The 20,328-nt window shown below is 48.3% G+C and overlaps 1 protein-coding gene across 3 annotated transcripts in view; it reads right to left on the reverse strand.

The window, feature by feature from the left end:
- Window positions 1-20,328, reverse strand: part of LOC136429592 (mediator of RNA polymerase II transcription subunit 25-like) — a 40,535-nt gene that overhangs the window by 11,249 nt on the left and 8,958 nt on the right. For all 3 annotated transcript variants that reach the window (XM_066419428.1, XM_066419427.1, XM_066419429.1), the window contains exons 8-16: window positions 19,053-19,208; window positions 16,648-17,045; window positions 15,344-15,436; window positions 14,831-14,996; window positions 12,511-12,599; window positions 11,892-12,299; window positions 7,600-7,728; window positions 4,722-4,804; window positions 4,341-4,506 (exon numbers count right to left, since the gene is read on the reverse strand). In XM_066419428.1, the coding sequence (XP_066275525.1) occupies window positions 4,341-4,506; window positions 4,722-4,804; window positions 7,600-7,728; window positions 11,892-12,299; window positions 12,511-12,599; window positions 14,831-14,996; window positions 15,344-15,436; window positions 16,648-17,045; window positions 19,053-19,208 (1,688 nt within the window). The remainder of the gene's footprint in view (window positions 1-4,340; window positions 4,507-4,721; window positions 4,805-7,599; window positions 7,729-11,891; window positions 12,300-12,510; window positions 12,600-14,830; window positions 14,997-15,343; window positions 15,437-16,647; window positions 17,046-19,052; window positions 19,209-20,328) is intronic.

A 20,328-nucleotide genomic window follows, 5' to 3' on the forward strand; every position in this document is an offset into this window, starting at 1 on the left:
GACACACACTGTCACATGGGGGAAATGCACACAGCCGGCCTGCAAGGGACACACACTGTCACATGGGGGAAATGCACACAGCCGGCCTGCAAGGTACACACACTGTCACATGGGGGAAATGCACACAGCCGGCCTGCAAGGGAAACACACTGTCACATGGGGGAAATGCACACAGCCTGCCTGCAGGGGAAACACACTGTCACATGGGGGAAATGCACACAGCCGGCCTGCAAGGGACACACACTGTCACATGGGGGAAATGCACACAGCCGGCCTGCAAGGTACACACACTGTCACATGGGGGAAATGCACACAGCCTGCCTGCAAGGCTGGTACATGTTTGTACTCTGGCCAGCGGTAGAGTACTTACGAAGCCCCCCGGCCATAAAGCGGTAGAGTAGAAGGATACTTACGAAGCCCCCGGCCATGACGCGGTAGAGTAGGAGGGTACTTACGAAGCCCCCGGCCATGATGCGGTAGAGTAGAAGGGTACTTACGAAGCCCCTGGCCATGACGCGGTAGAGTAGAAGGGTACTTACGAAGCCCCCGGCCATGATGCGGTAGAGTAGAAGAGTACTTACCAAGCCCCCGGCCATGACGCGGTAGAGTAGAAGGGTACTTACGAAGCCCCCGGCCATGACGTGGTAGATCTAGAGTAGAAGGGCACTTACCAAGCCCCCGGCCATGACGCGGTAGAGTAGAAGGGTACTTACGAAGCCCCTGGCCATGACGCGGTAGAGTAGAAGGGTACTTACGAAGCCCCCGGCCATAACGCGGTAGAGTAGAAGGGTACTTACGAAGCCCCCGGCCATGATGCGGTAGAGTAGAAGGGTACTTACGAAGCCCCTGGCCATGACGCGGTAGAGTAGAAGGGTACTTACGAAGCCCCCGGCCATAACGCGGTAGAGTAGAAGGGTACTTACGAAGCCCCCGGCCATGATGCGGTAGAGTAGAAGGGTACTTACGAAGCCCCTGGCCATGACGCGGTAGAGTAGAAGGGTACTTACGAAGCCCCCGGCCATAACGCGGTAGAGTAGAAGGGTACTTACGAAGCCCCCGGCCATAACGCGGTAGAGTAGAAGGGTACTTACGAAGCCCCCGGCCATGATGCGGTAGAGTAGAAGGGTACTTACGAAGCCCCTGGCCATGACGCGGTAGAGTAGAAGGGTACTTACGAAGCCCCCGGCCATGATGCGGTAGAGTAGAAGGGTACTTACGAAGCCCCTGGCCATGACGCGGTAGAGTAGAAGGGTACTTACGAAGCCCCCGGCCATAACGCGGTAGAGTAGAAGGGTACTTACGAAGCCCCCGGCCATGATGCGGTAGAGTAGAAGGGTACTTACGAAGCCCCTGGCCATGACGCGGTAGAGTAGAAGGGTACTTACGAAGCCCCCGGCCATGATGCGGTAGAGTAGAAGGGTACTTACGAAGCCCCCGGCCATGACGCGGTAGAGTAGAAGGGTACTTACGAAGCCCCCGGCCATGACGTGGTAGATCTAGAGTAGAAGGGCACTTACCAAGCCCCCGGCCATGACGCGGTAGAGTAGAAGGGTACTTACGAAGCCCCTGGCCATGACGCGGTAGAGTAGAAGGGTACTTACGAAGCCCCTGGCCATAACGCGGTAGAGTAGAAGGGTACTTACGAAGCCCCCGGCCATGATGCGGTAGAGTAGAGAGTACTTACGAAGCCCCTGGCCATGACGCGGTAGAGTAGAAGGGTACTTACGAAGCCCCCGGCCATAACGCGGTAGAGTAGAAGGGTACTTACGAAGCCCCCGGCCATGACGCGGTAGAGTAGAAGGGTACTTACGAAGCCCCCGGCCATGACGCGGTAGAGTAGAAGGGTACTTACGAAGCCCCTGGCCATGATGCGGTAGAGTAGAAGGGTACTTACGAAGCCCCCGGCCATGATGCGGTAGAGTAGAAGGGTACTTACGAAGCCCCTGGCCATGACGCGGTAGAGTAGAAGGGTACTTACGAAGCCCCCGGCCATTACGCGGTAGAGTAGAAGGATACTTACGAAGCCCCTGGCCATGACGCGGTAGAGTAGAAGGGCACTTACGAAGCCCCCGGCCATGACGCGGTAGAGTAGAAGGGTACTTACGAAGCCCCCGGCCATGACGCGGTAGAGTAGAAGGGTACTTACGAAGCCCCCGGCCATGACGTGGTAGATCTACAGTAGAAGGGTACTTACGAAGCCCCCGGCCATGATGCGGTAGAGTAGAAGCTTAGGGTACTTACGAAGCCCCCGGCCATGACGCGGTAGAGTAGAAGGGTACTTACGAAGCCCCTGGCCATGACGAGGTAGAGTAGAAGGGTACTTACGAAGCCCCCGGCCATGATGCGGTAGAGTAGAAGGGTACTTACGAAGCCCCTGGCCATGACGCGGTAGAGTAGAAGGGTACTTACGAAGCCCCCGGCCATAACGCGGTAGAGTAGAAGGGTACTTACGAAGCCCCCGGCCATGATGCGGTAGAGTAGAAGGGTACTTACGAAGCCCCCGGCCATGACGCGGTAGAGTAGAAGGGTACTTACGAAGCCCCCGGCCATGATGCGGTAGAGTAGAAGCTTAGGGTACTTACAAAGCCCCCGGCCATGACGCGGTAGAGTAGAAGGGTACTTACGAAGCCCCCGGCCATGACGTGGTAGATCTACAGTAGAAGGGTACTTACGAAGCCCCCGGCCATGATGCGGTAGAGTAGAAGGATACTTACGAAGCCCCCGGCCATGACGTGGTAGAGTAGAAGGGTACTTACGAAGCCCCCGGCCATGACGCGGTAGAGTAGAAGGGTACTTACGAAGCCCCCGGCCATGACGCGGTAGAACTAGAGTAGAAGGGTACTTACGAAGCCCCCGGCCATGACGCGGTAGAGTAGAAGGGTACTTACGAAGCCCCCGGCCATGACGCGGTAGAACTAGAGTAGAAGGGTACTTACGAAGCCCCCAGCCATGACGTGGTAGAGTAGAAGGGTACTTACGAAGCCCCCGGCCATGATGCGGTAGAGTAGAAGGGTACTTACGAAGCCCCCGGCCATGACGCGGTAGAGTAGAAGGGTACTTACGAAGCCCCCGGCCATGAGGCGGTAGAGTAGAAGGGTACTTACGAAGCCCCCGGCCATGACGCGGTAGATCTAGAGTAGAAGGGTACTTACGAAGCCCCCGGCCATGACGCGGTAGAGTAGAAGGGTACTTACGAAGCCCCCGGCCATGACGCGGTAGAGTAGAAGGATACTTACGAAGCCCCCGGCCATGACGCGGTAGAGTAGAAGGGTACTTACGAAGCCCCCGGCCATGATGCGGTAGAGTAGAAGGGTACTTACGAAGCCCCCGGCCATGACGCGGTAGAGTAGAAGGGTACTTACGAAGCCCCCGGCCATGACGCGGTAGAGTAGAAGGATACTTACGAAGCCCCCGGCCATAACGCGGTAGAGTAGAAGGGTACTTACGAAGCCCCCGGCCATGATGCGGTAGAGTAGAAGGGTACTTACGAAGCCCCCGGCCATGATGCGGTAGAGTAGAAGGGTACTTACGAAGCCCCCGGCCATGAGGCGGTAGAGTAGAAGGGTACTTACGAAGCCCCCGGCCATGACGCGGTAGATCTAGAGTAGAAAGGTACTTACGAAGCCCCCGGCCATGACGCGGTAGAGTAGAAGGGTACTTACGAAGCCCCCGGCCATGACGCGGTAGAGTAGAAGGGTACTTACGAAGCCCCCGGCCATGATGCGGTAGAGTAGAAGGGTACTTACGAAGCCCCCGGCCATGACGCGGTAGAGTAGAAGGGTACTTACGAAGCCCCCGGCCATGACGCGGTAGAGTAGAAGGATACTTACGAAGCCCCCGGCCATAACGCGGTAGAGTAGAAGGGTACTTACGAAGCCCCCGGCCATGATGCGGTAGAGTAGAAGGGTACTTACGAAGCCCCCGGCCATGACGCGGTAGAGTAGAAGGGTACTTATGAAGCCCCTGGCCATGACGAGGTAGAGTAGAAGGGTACTTACGAAGCCCCCGGCCATGACGCGGTAGAGTAGAAGGGTACTTACGAAGCCCCCGGCCATGACGCGGTAGAGTAGAAGGGTACTTACGAAGCCCCCGGCCATGACGTGGTAGATCTACAGTAGAAGGGTACTTACGAAGCCCCTGGCCATGACTGGGTAGTGTAGAAGGGTACTTACGAAGCCCCCGGCCATGACGCGGTAGAGTAGAAGGGTACTTACGAAGCCCCCGGCCATGACGCGGTAGAGTAGAAGGGTACTTACGAAGCCCCTGGCCATGACGAGGTAGAGTAGAAGGGTACTTACGAAGCCCCCGGCCATGACGCGATAGAGTAGAAGGGTACTTACGAAGCCCCCGGCCATGACGCGGTAGAGCGCCCGTAGCGCGTCCTGGTCGTTGTTGGAGAAGTGGAAACCGACGGTGCGAGAGTTGCGGAACAGCGAGCCGAGTGACACGAGCAGCTGCTGGGGGATCAGCTGCATGATCAACTTGCTGGGCCATTTGTCCGCTTGTCTGGGTGTAAAAAAACAGATAAACAAACAAATAAACAAAGTACATCGGGTACAGTTGTAATGTACAGGTTTGTCATACAGATTTGCCCTAGAGGTGTGATACTGGTGTGTGGTACAAGAGTGTGGTACAGATGTGTGGTACAGGTGTGTGGTACAGGTGTGTGGTACAGACATGATACAGGTGTGCCAAACATGTGTAGGGTTAAAGGTACTTACAAAGACTCTCCCGGCTGGATGGACACCTGACATGCCAGTGACCTGTTGACCTTTTGTGGAAGATCGCTTGGACTGTTCTTGGGCTAAAGGGGAAACCAAAGTAAACATGGAGAGGGTTATAATATCAGAAGTCAGCATGGGAGGGGTTTACTCTACAGGTTACAGTGTAATCAGCATGGGAGGGGTTAACTCTACAGGTTACAGTGTAATCAGCATGGGAGGGGTTAACTCTACAGATCTGGGCCCTGAGATATAACTGCTGGATCTGGACCCTGAGATATAACTGCTGGATCTGGACCCTGAGATGTAACTGCCGTGATCTGGACCCTGAGATATAACTGCTGGATCTGGACCCTGAGATATAACTGCCGTGATCTGGACCCTGAGATATAACTGCCGTGATCTGGACCCTGAGATATAACTGCTGGATCTGGGCCCTGAGATATAACTGCTGGATCTGGACCCTGAGATATAACTGCTGGATCTGGACCCTGAGATATAACTGCTGCATGGATCTGGACCCTGAGATATAACTGCCGTGATCTGGACCCTGAGATATAACTGCTGGATCTGGACCCTGAGATATAACTGCTGTGATCTGGACCCTGAGATATAACTGCCGTGATCTGGACCCTGAGATATAACTGCTGGATCTGGACCCTGAGATATAACTGCTGTGATCTGGACCCTGAGATATAACTGCCGTGATCTGGACCCTGAGATATAACTGCTGGATCTGGACCCTGAGATATAACTGCTGTGATCTGGACCCTGAGATATAACTGCTGGATCTGGACCCTGAGATATAACTGCTGTGATCTGGACCCTGAGATATAACTGCTGGATCTGGACCCTGAGATATAACTGATGGATCTGGACCCTGAGATATAACTGCCGGATCTGGACCCTGAGATATAACTGCTGTGATCTGGACCCTGAGATATAACTGCTGTAATCTGGACCCTGAGATATAACTGCTGGATCTGAATCCTGAGATATTACTGCTGGATCTGGACCCTGAGATATAACTGCCGTGATCTGGACCCTGAGATATAACTGCTGGATCTGGACCCTGAGATATAACTTCTGGATCTGGACCCTGAGATATAACTGCTGGATCTGGACCCTGAGATATAACTGCTGGATCTGGACCCTGAGATATAACTGCTGGATCTGGACCCTGAGATATAACTGCCGTGATCTGGACCCTGAGATATAACTGCTGGATCTGGACCCTGAGATATAATTGATGGATCTGGACCCTGAGATATAACTGCTGGATCTGGACCCTGAGATATAACTGCTGGATCTGGACCCTGAGATATAACTGCTGGATCTGGTCCCTGAGATATAACTGCTGGATCTGGACCCTGAGATATAACTGCTGGATCTGGACCCTGAGATATAACTGCTGGATCTGGACCCTGAGATATAACTGCTGGATCTGGACCCTGAGATATAACTGCTGGATCTGGACCCTGAGATATAACTGCTGGATCTGGATCCTGAGATATAACTGCTGGATCTGGACCCTGAGATATAACTGCTGGATCTGGACCCTGAGATATAACTGCTGGATCTGGACCCTGAGATATAACTGCCGTGATCTGGACCCTGAGATATAACTGATGGATCTGGACCCTGAGATATAACTGCCGTGATCTGGACCCTGAGATATAACTGATGGATCTGGACCCTGAGATATAACTGCCGTGATCTGGACCCTGAGATATAACTGATGGATCTGGACCCTGAGATATAACTGCTGGATCTGGACCCTGAGATATAACTGCCGTGATCTGGACCCTGAGATATAACTGCTGGATCTGGACCCTGAGATATAACTGATGGATCTGGACCCTGAGATATAACTGCCGTGATCTGGACCCTGAGATATAACTGCTGGATCTGGACCCTGAGATTTAACTGCTGTAATCTGGACCCTGAGATATAACTTCTGGATCTGGACCCTGAGATATAACTGCCGTGATCTGGACCCTGAGATATAACTGCTGGATCTGGACCCTGAGATATAACTGCTGGATCTGGACCCTGAGATATAACTGCTGTGATCTGGACCCTGGGATGTAACTGCTGGATCTGGACCCTGAGATATAACTGCTGTGATCTGGACCCTGAGATATAACTGCCGTGATCTGGACCCTGAGATATAACTGCTGGATCTGGACCCTGAGATATAACTGCTGGATCTGGACCCTGAGATATAACTGCTGGATCTGGACCCTGAGATATAACTGCTGGATCTGGACCCTGAGATATAACTGCTGGATCTGGACCCTGAGATATAACTGCTGGATCTGGACCCTGAGATATAACTGCTGGATCTGGACCCTGAGATATAACTGCTGGATCTGGACCCTGAGATATAATTGATGGATCTGGACCCTGAGATATAACTGCCGTGGTCTGGACCCTGAGATATAACTGCTGGATCTGGACCCTGAGATATAACTGCTGGATCTGGACCCTGAGATATAACTGCTGGATCTGGACCCTGAGATATAACTGCTGGATCTGGACCCTGAGATATAACTGCTGGATCTGGACCCTGAGATATAACTGCCGGATCTGGACCCTGAGATATAACTGATGGATCTGGACCCTGAGATATAACTGATGGATCTGGACCCTGAGATATAACTGATGGATCTGGACCCTGAGATATAACTGCCGTGGTCTGGACCCTGAGATAGAACTGATGGATCTGGACCCTGAGATATAACTGCCGTGATCTGGACCCTGAGATATAACTGCTGGATCTGGATCCTGAGATATAACTGCCATGGTCTGGACCCTGAGATATAACTGCTGGGTCTGGACCCTGAGACATGATGCATGCTGGGTGGAGAAAACTTACTGGCACTTCCTGCCATTCCAAGGCCCCTGTCCAGATGGGGACGCGCGTCTGATTTCCTGCCTGCTGAGGTTGCATCTGCACAGGGGCGGGGGCGGCTCGGGGGCCTTGCTGCACTCCTGTCTGCATCGCCTGTCATGAAAACAAACAACTGTTTATATCACCTTGTTTACAGCGTGACACAACAACAACAACAACAAGAGTCTTAGGACCCAAAATCACGATGGTCTAAACACTAGCTGTTTGTTCTCAGAGCCTATTGTTTAGTACTCCACCCACCCGCTGGGTCACGGAGCCCACGCGGCAGTGGATGAAAATGATATAAAAAATTCACCAGTTTAATGCTCGATTCGATGCTTACAATATAAAATGAAAATAAGCAGTTGCAACTAATATTCATAGGCTTTAACAATTTGTAGAAAGTGGGAAATGTCAAATGAAATTTCCCCCCGTTCCCGGACGCTTAAAGCGTCACCTCCGGTCACTAAACATTGACCTTTAACACAGCTAACTTTCTTAGATATATGTATCAAACATCGGTTGAAGCCTATATTAATTCGATGTTGGTCCGTAAATTCGATCAGAATGGAATATTTTTGATGTCTTTGCAATTTTAACTCATCTTGACAATTTTGCGGTACATTTTCTCCCATAGTTCCCAATAGCCGAATCCAGACGACATTCGCCGATTTCACACTTCCCAAGATGCCCCAGTGGGGTGTCGTAAACTTCATTTTGCATCAATTCTTCTTAGCGCGAACCAACAGAAAACCCAAGTAGGAGGGCGGTAAAGCTGCAGGAAGGTACGTTTTTTGTGTTGATTCTCATCAAACATGTCATAATTACATTTTTTATATCCTGGGGAGATAATACAGAACAATTTTTAAAGGTTTTACCAGTGTTTGTCTATAGAAGTTGAATTTGTATTATTGTCATAGAGGAAGGGGGGGACAAACACTGGTAAAACCTTAGGAGAAGTGGCCCACTTTCGCTATTGATTAAATAAGCTACTAACAGCTGTTAGTAGTGCCACAATATACAATGGCCAACACTGCAAAATTTAACATAGATTTTCCCATTATTTAGGCAAATTAAGTCCAATTTGCATAATTTGCACTCCATTGTATACATCCCTCTCTAAGCTACCTGCCAAGTAAATAACATAAAAATCTGTCGCTCCTTTCTTCAGTTATCCCCCTTAGAAGATTTTGACGCCATTGCAGTTCCAGTGACACATACCAGGGGGCCCAAAATCGACCTTGACCTTTCTCCTCCTGACACCTACCCACATACCAAATATCATTACAATTCATTTACACTTTCTCCAGTTATGCTGACATTACGCATTCGGTGACACAAACATACACACACGGTGACACAAACATACATGTGTACACACACACACGCGCACACACACGCAAACACACTAACTTTGCATGATTTGCACTTCAGTGTATACATCTAAGTCCAACCTATCTGCGTACTAAATAACATGAACATTTGTTGTTCCTCTCTTCAGTTATTCTCCTTTAGAACATTTTTACAAATAGGCCATTGCAGCTCCAGGGACACGAACCAGGGGGCCCAAAATCGACCTTGACCATTCTCCTCCCAGCGCATACCCACATACCAAATATCATTACAATCCATCTACACGTTCTACATTTATGCTGACTTTAAGCATCCAGCAACACACATGCAAACGATTAACCTCCTTACTTATGCAAATTCAGTCTCATTTGCATAGTTTGCACTTAAGTGTGTACATCTTGGTCTAACCTACCTGTGTACCAAATAACATGACGATCTGTTAATCCTCTCTTCAGTTATTCTCCATTGAAGATTTTTACAAATACGCCATTGCAGTTCCAGTCACACATGCCAGGGGCCCCAAAATCAAGCTTGACCTTCCTCCTCAGCGCTCGTGAGTGCGACTCGCATACAACATGTATGCGACCAGTTTTTTGAGAATGCGACTAGATTTAAAATCACGGTCGCACGGTGCGACAATAAAAAATTAAGACCTGTGCCAGGATAATGGCTGCAGAACTAAGCGGTAAGCTGAAAATATTTAGGTATTCCAACCCTACTGCGAAAATCGTCGGTGAATTTTCTATCATGTTGCCACGCCCGCGGTACAAAAACTATCCGTTCCTAGTGGCAAAATTACCCATAGAAATAAAGGATATAAGTTTCTCTCCTTTGTGATGTATTTGTTTGATTTGTAAAATGTTTCAAACGCCAGAAATTGCCGATGAAAGTGAGCGCTATCGGCCGTGCGCTTCTGGAGGGCCGCCATGATGTTTTTAGACCGCAGCAGAATGACAAGGCTGTTTCCTGCGCTCATGTTTACACCTGTTCAATCGATGATTTTTTTCGATCAAAAATCAATAAATCAATTCAAGTTTTATCCCCCAAAATATTAAATTTTCTTTTTGTTACAGGTATCATTTCACAGCTCATGATCTGTCCGTCCTTATGGTGCTAGTTTCATTCTGCTGCGGTCTATAATGCATAGCAAAGCTTTCTCCATGCGGTCGGCCTGTCATTGGATGGCGGCGCCGCGCGGTCCTGACGCGCGAAATTTGAACTGCGCGTTTCAAAGGAACCGAAGATATTTGACTGGGCCGGCACAAACAGATAATTTTTGATACTATTGAGCAAGAATTTCAAGGATATTAAAGTATTTTGGATGGTTTGTAGACAGAGGGTGGGGGTTAAAAAAATGCCTGTAAAAATGTTGAACTTGATGCCAGCGGTGAAGTTTCAAATTATGGAATTTGACTTTATTTGTTTTGGTCATGAAACCAATAGATAAGTTTTAGAGTTATCTATTTATATATCATTCAGTGTTATGTGAATCATTACTTGCCTTGTTCCAAGTAAAAAATACCATTGTGTATTTTTCAACTTGTTGAACTTGAGGCACCGTGGCCCCCGGATAGGGGCCAGCCGTGGAACCTATGCCCAATTTTTTTGAAAATCCCAATACATCACTCAAGCTTATGTCATTTCAATGTCATCGCAAATGGTCATGTGAATCATCACTTGCCTTGTTCCAAGTTGAAAATACCATTGTGTATTTTTTCACTTGTTGAACTTGAGGCACCGTGGCCCCCGGATAGGGGCCAGCTAAAAGTCTGTCATACTAGTATCACTTAGCATGTAGGAAGGTATTGAATGCATTGAATTGCCAAATGTAGGCTTTTATCTTTTATGATCTATTCAAATACTTTATTCCTGGTTGTTAACATTGATTAATACTATTAATAGGAGTATTACTTGGTATGGCCAAGACTTTTGCTTGTTTTTCCAACTTTTTGTAGTGGTGCCCCTAGATTTTTGCTGGTGCTCCTAACCTTTTTGAGTTAGGAGCACAGTGCTCCTAGGTCTAAAAGTTAGTCTGGAGCCCTGCTCCTCTAAACACCCACCCACATACCAAATGTCATTACAATCCATGTACAGGTTCTACAGTTATGCTGACTTTAAGCATCCGGTGACACATACATACACACAAACACCAAATGCACGCAAAACAGTATCTCCATGAAAAAGCCTTTTTTCATGGAGATAATGAACCTTAGCTGTGCAGGTGTACCTTAGCTGTGCAGGTGTACATTACCTGTGCAGGTGTACCTATCCTGTACAGGTGTACTTTACCTGTGCGGGTGTACCTAGCCTGTACAGGTGTACCTTACCTGTGCGGGTGTACCTAGCCTGTACAGGTGTACCTTACCTGTGCGGGTGTACCTAGCCTGTACAGGTGTACTTTACCTGTGCGGGTGTACCTAGCCTGTACAGGTGTACCTTACCTGTGCAGGTGTACCTTAGCTGTACAGGTGTACCTTACCTGTGCGGGTGTACTTAGCCTGTACAGGTGTACCTTACCTGTGCGGGTGTACCTAGCCTGTACAGGTGTACCTTACCTGTGCAGGTGTACCTTAGCTGTGCAGGTGTACCTTAGCTGTGCAGGTGTACCTAGCCTGTACAGGTGTACCTTACCTGTGTAGGTGTACCTTAGCTGTGCGGGTGTACCTAGCCTGTACAGGTGTACCTTACCTGTGCAGGTGTACCTTAGCTGTGCAGGTGTACCTTAGCTGTGCAGGTGTACCTAGCCTGTACAGGTGTACCTTACCTGTGTAGGTGTACCTTAGCTGTGCGGGTGTACCTAGCCTGTACAGGTGTACCTTACCTGTGCGGGTGTACCTGGCCTGTACAGGTGTACCTTACCTGTGCAGGTGTACCTAGCCTGTACAGGTGTACCTTACTTGAAGACAAACCAAAATCAACTTTACCTGAGGCTGGGACACCGGGAACTGCTGCTGTGGCGGCTGCTGAATCCGGGGGGCCTGGGTCATGCTGGGTATCATACCGGTGTTCATGGGTGGGGCCTGGCTTGTAGAGATGGTGCTGATTTGCAGGGGGCCAGCTATGGACTGGGCCAGGCTGGTCGGGTCAGCTATGGACTGGGCCAGGCTTGAGGGGCCAGCCATGGACTGGGTCATACTGGCCTGGGCCATGCTGGACTGGGCCATGCTTGAAGGGCCAGCCATGGACTGGGTCATGCTGGCCTGGGCTAGGCTTGAGGGGCCAGTCATGGACTGGGCCAGGCTGGACTGGGCCAGGCTGGACTGGGCCAGGCTGGACTGGGCCAGGCTTGAGGGGCCTGCCATGGACTGGGCCAGGCTAGTGGATGTCGGCATCTGATACAACAGGAGACAATAAGATCAAACACTAAGAATGTGAGTCAATAATAAAAGTTTTACAGACCAAATGCATTTTGGTGGTGCTTGTGTCTTCTTAAGTTTCTACCTATGCAGATGTGCATTTCCTGTGCAGGTGCACTTTACCTGTGCAGGTGTGCCTTAGCTGTGCAGGTTTGGGGGGTACCTTACCTATGCAGGTGTTCCTTACCTGTGCAGGTTTTGGGGGTGCCTGTGGCTGCCAGGTTCCCGGCTGCGGTTGGCTGGTGGCGGGAGCCCCGGGCAGGCGAGAAGGTCCTCCTGAAACCGGCACAGATTACAAACCTTTATCTCTTTAGAATTTGAACATTTTATCAATTTGCATTCTTTCCTGACTGCACGAGGCAACTATTGTGTCCCAGATCAAAATGCTTTCCTTCTCTTGACCCTAAAGTGTGTCGATGTTCTACATAACCATGGCTCCCACCTTAGTGTTATAATGTTCTGCATAACCATGGCTCCCACCTTAGTGTTATAATGTTCTAGATAACCATGGCTCCCACCTTAGTGTTATAATGTTCTACATAACCATGGCTCCCACCTTAGTGTTATAATGTTCTACATAACCATGGCTCCCACCTTAGTGTTATAATGTTCTACTGTAACAGTACTGATTGTGTTACAATTAACGGATAACGATAACGCAAGGATAACGCGGCGATAACGGTAACGTAACGCAACGATAACGTAACGCAAACGCGGTAACGCAACTTGAATAGCAGGCATAAGGTCGGAAAATATGTTACAGCGTTATTCTGACCTGCTACTGAATGCGTTATTTCGCGACATACGCTGCTATAATGAGGTGGGTTCAGGTTTCATGTTTGTTCTACTACATTGTCATGAAAATGTATCGTAACAATACTTGGTGTTACGGCCGCATGTGGTCGTCAGAAATATACATTAACGATGTTATGGTGTGATAAGAATTACAATTAAATTCCAAGCATTTCCAAGCACGAGACCTCAACAAAATGAAGGAGGTAAAGCGGCAAGACCGCGACGCAATTTTCACCCATCCATACTTCAACCCCAACGTGTTCATACAAGGCGCTGCACGCCGCGTTAGAAATATACCGGCATCGTAAAGTTCATTGTTTACTTTACCCACTCGTACTACATGTACATGAATACGGTATTTCCCAACAGAATTAGTCCTGTACAGAAGATTTCTTGTTTACAATCGGCAATCCTTGTGTATTTTGTTGGGATACTTTCGTGAAACAGCCGGGAGACTTGTGAAATCAACTATCCTCGTTTCACGTTCGCTTATTCTCGTTGTCCGTCGTCAGCAAATGAGAGTGTTTCGTGTGCTCACGAGACATCACGATCTACGTCGGTAAAGTTCGGTGACAAGCTGAATATTTGCTTGCGAGGAGGCAAGATGACAGGAACATATATCGTTAAAAGTAACATGATTGTTGGGGAAACATCATGTAATTTGCTATATGCCACTCAGTCGATAGATCAAGTGTGAAAATTTGATTCCAGAAATAAAGTCAAATTAATGCTTTTGGAAATGTTCATATCAGCATTAGTTTATCCAGATAGTTTAAAACTCCAAACTCTTATACACACAACGGGAGACCATTTCTCCACAGACTCTCAGGCGCGCCACTCCTGTCAAAATTGATTGATGATCTCTCTTTGTCGCCGGCCTGACATATGAGATCAAAGGCGGGTGGCAGACGGTGCGCGTGTAGCGAACTTGTTCAACAAGAATTCTCACGCTGAAGACACATGCATTAAACCATGGCTCCCACCTTAGTGTTATAATGGTCTACATAACCATGGCTCCCACCTTAGTGTTATAATGGTCTACATAACCATGGCTCCCACCTTAGTGTTATAATGGTCTACATAACCATGGCTCCCACCTTAGTGTTATAATGTTCTACATAACCATGGCTCCCACCTTAGTGTTATAATGTTCTACATAACCATGGCTCCCACCTTAGTGTTATAATGTTCTACATAACCATGGCTCCCACCTTAGTGTTATAATGTTCTGCATAACCATGGCTCCCACCTTAGTGTTATAATGGTCTACATAACCATGGCTCCCACCTTAGTGTTATAATGTTCTACATAACCATGGCTCCCACCTTAGTGTTATAATGTTCTACATAACCATGGCTCCCACCTTAGTGTTATAATGTTCTATGTAACCATGGCTCCCATTTGAGTGTTATAATATTTTATGTAACCATGGTTCCCTAATATTCTATGTAACCATGGCTCCCTAATGTTCTATGTAACCATGGCTCCTACCTTTAATTAGTGTTATAATGTTCTATGTAACCATGGTTCCTGCCTGAGTTTAATAGTGTTCTATGTAACCATGGCTCCCGCTTGAGTGTTCTAATATTTTATGTGACCATGGCTCCCTAGTGTTCTATGTAACCATGGCTTCCGCTTGAGTGTTCTAATATTTTATGTAACCATGGCTTCCGCTTGAGTGTTCTAATATTTTATGTAACCATTGCTCCCACCTGACACAGCTCTGGGCTCGTTCTGTCTCCATGGCTGCACGGTGACGTTTGGGGAGGGCTGGCGCGCGCGGGCCATGGCTTCCTTCATGATGTGCGCTGCCATCTGCTGGGCGCCTTTGGGGGGGCCGGCTGGGCCCGGCTTGCTGGCAGGGGGAGGGGTGGGGGCCTGCAGAACAGCAACCAGAACATCAACTCAAGTAGAACAGCAAACAGAACAACCAGAACAGCAACCAGAACAGCAACCAGAACAGCAAGTAGAACAGCAAGTAGTACAATCAGAGCAACAACGAGAACAACCAGACGAACAAGCAGAACAACAAGCAGAAGAACAAGAAGAACAACAAGTAGAACACCAAGTAGAACAAGTAGAACACCAAGTAGAACAACATGAGCTGCCCTCTGCTGGGTACGCTTGGGGGGGGGGGGCTGTTGGCAGATGGTACAATGCAAGGATTGATTGATTGATTAATTTATTGATTGATTAATTGATTGATTGATTGATTGATTTCCTACCTGTGCTGGTGTCGGCAGGTGGGATAAAGGTGTTGTGGTTGTTGCAGCCGGGGCCGACGGTCTCAGCAGTCCTGACGTCACCTGGGGCCGCACCTGGGCAAACAGGTAAGGTAAGGGTGAAGCTAACCTGTGGGGCTCGGTAAGGTAAGGGTTATTGAAAGCTCACCTGTGGGGCTCGGTAAGGTAAGGGTGAAGCTAACTTGTGGGGCTCGGTAAGGTAAGGGTTAAGCTCACCTGTGGGGCTTGGTAAGGTAAGGGTTATTGAAAGCTAACCTGTGGGGCTCGGTAAGGTAAGGGTTATTGAAAGCTAACCTGTGGGGCTTGGTAAGGTAAGGGTTATTGAAAGCTAACCTGTGGGGCTTGGTAAGGTAAGGGTTATTGAAAGCTCACCTGTGGGGCTTGGTAAGGTAAGGGTTATTGAAAGCTCACCTGTGGGGCTTGGTAAGGTAAGGGTTATTGAAAGCTCACCTGTGGGGCTTGGTAAGGTAAGGGTTATTGAAAGCTAACCTGTGGGGCTCGGTAAGGTAAGGGTTATTGAAAGCTCACCTGTGGGGCTTGGTAAGGTAAGGGTTATTAAGCTCACCTGTGGGGCTTGGTAAGGTAAGGGTTATTGAAAGCTCACCTGTGGGGCTTGGTAATGTAAGGGTTAAGCTAACCTGTGGGACTTGGTAAGGTTAAAGTTATTGAAAGCTCACCTGTGGGGCTTGGTAAGGTAAGGGTTATTGAAAGCTCACCTGTGGGGCTCGGTAAGGTAAGGGTTATTGAAAGCTAACCTGTGGGGCTTGGTAAGGTAAGGGTTATTGAAAGCTCACCTGTGGGGCTTGGTAAGGTAAGGGTTAAGCTCACCTGTGGGGCTCCGTAAGGTAAGGGTTATTGAAAGCTCACCTGTGGGGCTTGGTAAGGTAAGGGTTATTGAAAGCTAACCTGTGGGGCTTGGTAAGGTAAGGGTTATTGAAAGCTCACCTGTGGGGCTTGGTAAGGTAAGGGTTATTGAAAGCTCACCTGTGGGGCTTGGTAATGTAAGGGTTAAGCTAACCTGTGGGGCTTGGTAAGGTTAGAGTTATTGAAAGCTAACCTGTGGGGCTCGGTAAGGTAAGGGTTATTGAAAGCTCACCTGTGGGGCTTGGTAAGGTAAGGGTTATTGAAAGCTCACCTGTGGGGCTCGGTAAGGTAAGGGTTATTGAAAGCTCACCTGTGGGGCTCGGTAAGGTAAGGGTTTAGCTCACCTGTGGGGCTCGGTAAGGTAAGGGTTATTGAAAGCTCACCTGTGGGGCTTGGTAAGGTAAGGGTTATTGAAAGCTCACCTGTGGGGCTTGTGGGCGGACTGCTGGTTGCTGCCCAAACGGTTCCTGCCTGGCTGAAGCTGGAGGCTGCAGTTGTTGTAACGGTTGCTGCAAAGGTTGAAGCGGTTGCTGTAACGGTTGCTGTAGTGGTTGTTGTAGGGACTGTTGTACCGGTTGTTGCAGGGACTGTTGAACTGGTTGTTGTAGCGACTGTTGAACCGGTTGTTGTAGCGGCTGTTGTAGCGGTTGTTGTAGCGGCTGTTGTAGCGACTGTTGTACTGGTTGTTGCTGCATGGCTTGTAGCGTTGTGCCTGAGCTGCTAGATGGGGGCTTAGTAGGCGGTGACCCCAGGCTGACCCCGGGGCTGGCACGTGGCTTATTGCTTTGAGGGCTGCTGGTTGAACTTGAACCTGAAGGTACTGCACAGAAAACAGCAGGTTACACTTGAACCTGAAGGAACTACAGAAAACAGCAGGTTACACTTGAACCTGATGGTACTGCACAGAAAACAGCTGGTTACACTTGAACCTGAGAGTACTGCACAGAAAACAGCTGGTTACACTTGAACCTGAGGGTACTTCACAGAAAACAGCTGGTTACACTTGAACCTGAAGGAGCTAAAGAAAACAGCAGGTTACACTTGAACCTGATGGAGCTTAAGAAAACAGCAGGTTACACTTGAACCTGATGGAGCTAAAGAAAACAGCAGGTTACACTTGAACCTGATGGAGCTAAAGAAAACAGCAGGTTACACTTGGACCTGATGGAGCTAAAGAAAACAGCAGGTTACACTTGAACCTGAGGGAACTACAGAAAACAGCAGGTTACACTTGAACCTGAAGGAACTACAGAAAACAGCAGGTTACTCTTGAACCTGATGGAGCTAAAGAAAACAGCAGGTTACACTTGAACCTGATGGTACTGCACAGAAAACAGCAGGTTACACTTGAACCTGAGGGTACTGCAAAGAAAACAGCAGGTTATACTTGAACCTGAGGGAACTACAGAAAACAGCAGGTTACACTTCAACCTGAGGGAACTACAGAAAACAGCAGGTTACACTTGAACCTGATGGAGCTAAAGAAAACAGCAGGTTACACTTGAACCTGAGGGAACTACAGAAAACAGCAGGTTACACTTCAACCTGAGGGAACTACAGAAAACAGCAGGTTACACTTGAACCTGATGGAGCTAAAGAAAACAGCAGGTTACACTTGAACCTGAGGGAACTACAGAAAACAGCAGGTTACACTTGAACCTGAAGGAACTACAGAAAACAGCAGGTTACACTTGAACCTGATGGTACTGCACAGAAAACAGCTGGTTACACTTGAACCTGAGGGAACTAAAAAAAACAGCATGTTACACTTGAACCTGAGGGAACTACAGAAAACAGCAGGTTACATTTGAACCTGAAGGAACTACAGAAAACAGCAGGTTACACTTGAACCTGAAGGAACTCCAGAAAACAGCAGGTTACACTTGAACCTGAGGGAACTACAGAAAACAGCTCGTTACACTTGAACCTGAGGGAACTACAGAAAACAGCAGGTTACACTTGAACCTGAGGGAACTACAGAAAACAGCAGGTTACACTTGAACCTGAGGGAACTACAGAAAACAGCTCGTTACACTTGAACCTGAAGGAACTACAGAAAACAGCAGGATACACTTGAACCTGAGGAAACTACAGAAAACAGCAGGTTACACTTGAGCCTGAAGGAACTACAGAAAACAGCAGGTTACACTTGAGCCTGAAGGAACTACAGAAAACAGCTGGTTATACTTGAACCTGAGGGAACTACAGAAAACAGCAGGTTACACTTGAACCTGAGGGAACTACAGAAAAGAGCAGGTTACACTTGAACCTGAGGGAACTACAGAAAACAGCAGGTTACACTTGAACCTGAAGGAACTACAGAAAACAGCAGGTTACACTTGAACCTGAAGGAACTACAGAAAACAGCAGGTTACACTTGAACCTGAGGGAACTACAGAAAACAGCAGGTTACACTTGAACCTGAGGGTACTGCACAGAAAACAGCAGGTTACACTTGAGCCTGAAGGAACTACAGAAAACAGCAGGTTACACTTGAACCTGAGGGAACTACAGAAAACAGCAGGTTACACTTGAACCTGAGGGAACTACAGAAAACAGCAGGTTACACTTGAACCTGAAGGAACTACAGAAAACAGCAGGTTACACTTGAACCTGAGGGAACTACAGAAAAACAGCAGGTTACACTTGAACCTGAAGGAACAGCCGGAACTGCATGGAAAACAGCTGGTTACTGGATAATAAATGGTTAACTTTTTTGTTCTTATAAAATTCCACAAATGTTCCTTGATTTGTATTCAATATGATGCAGTCTGTTAGAAAATGACCCTTTTCAGTCACAGCCCTTAAAGATGAATGAGCCCCGTACCTGTGCTCCTGGCGGGGCTCCCAGCAGCCTTTGCGACAGGTGCACCTGGGTTCGAGGTGGGGGCGGAGGCCTTGCTGCCCGGATGGAGCGGCTTGGGGTCAAGGTCAGAGGTCAGCTTCATGCTAGTGTCCTTCCCTTCCACGTTTGCCACTCTTTCTGGGGGGTCAAAAATACTTACATAAAACTACACGCAGACACACATACGCACATAAACACGCAGACACACATACATGTACGCACATAAAACATACGCACATAAATACTCAAATAAAACTACAGCACATAAACAACGGACACACATACGCACATAAACAACGGACACACATACGCACATAAATACTCAAATAGAACTACCGCACATAAACAAGGGACACACATACGCACATAAACATACGCACATAAATACTCACATAAAACTACCGCAAATAAACACGCAGACACACATACGCATAAACATACGCACATATATACTCACATGAAACTGTTTTTTATCAGCGTGCTTTGGTTTACGATGTTAACAGAAACTGTCAAAGTTACTTATAGGAAAATTGTATTTTGAAATGTCAATGTCGCGTCTTATTTTCCCCTTTTTTCTGTAGCGTCATAGCGATATTGACCGATATGTTACGAGTGCCGCAAGGATATTTTCAGAAGGCCTTCAAATTTTTTAAAGCGGTAGAAAATTAACGCTGCTAGACTGAAAAATAGCGAATTACGAGCAAAACTACCGGGGAAATATGGGCAGAAAAACCTTAACTTCAGATTTAAGAGGGATTCCTGGTTAGCAAAGCCTCAATTTCTCAAAAAAATACTAATCGTACTGTCTAAAGTGAGAAAGTACCGGACGGATTTTGAGGCAAATAAAATAAACGGTACGTTTCTTTGATAGGTGAGAGTAAATACACACACACACAAATACACACATTCATAGGTGCACACACACAAATACACACATTCATAGGTGCACACACACAAATACACACATTCATAGGTGCACATACCCTGGGGGCCAGGCACCGTATATAGGCTCGCCACCAAGCACCGCACGCGCGTCCAAGCTTTCCCGGCCCATCCTCCCGCTGTCCCCCGAAGACCGACCCCGCCCCACTCTCCGCTGTAAACCCAAGATCTGCTAGCCATATACGGAGCCTGGGGACACGGCTCTTGCTGTCAGTTTCTAGCACAGAATTTGTGTTAGAAAGTTCTTCGCGCTATTGGCCTGCCGGTAATCCCCGCACAGCGGGACGCCACGTGTTGATTGGGCACATTTCTGTGG

The sequence above is a fragment of the Branchiostoma lanceolatum genome, chromosome 3, assembly GCF_035083965.1.
Source record: "Branchiostoma lanceolatum isolate klBraLanc5 chromosome 3, klBraLanc5.hap2, whole genome shotgun sequence".
Classification (NCBI taxonomy): Eukaryota; Metazoa; Chordata; class Leptocardii; order Amphioxiformes; family Branchiostomatidae; genus Branchiostoma; species Branchiostoma lanceolatum.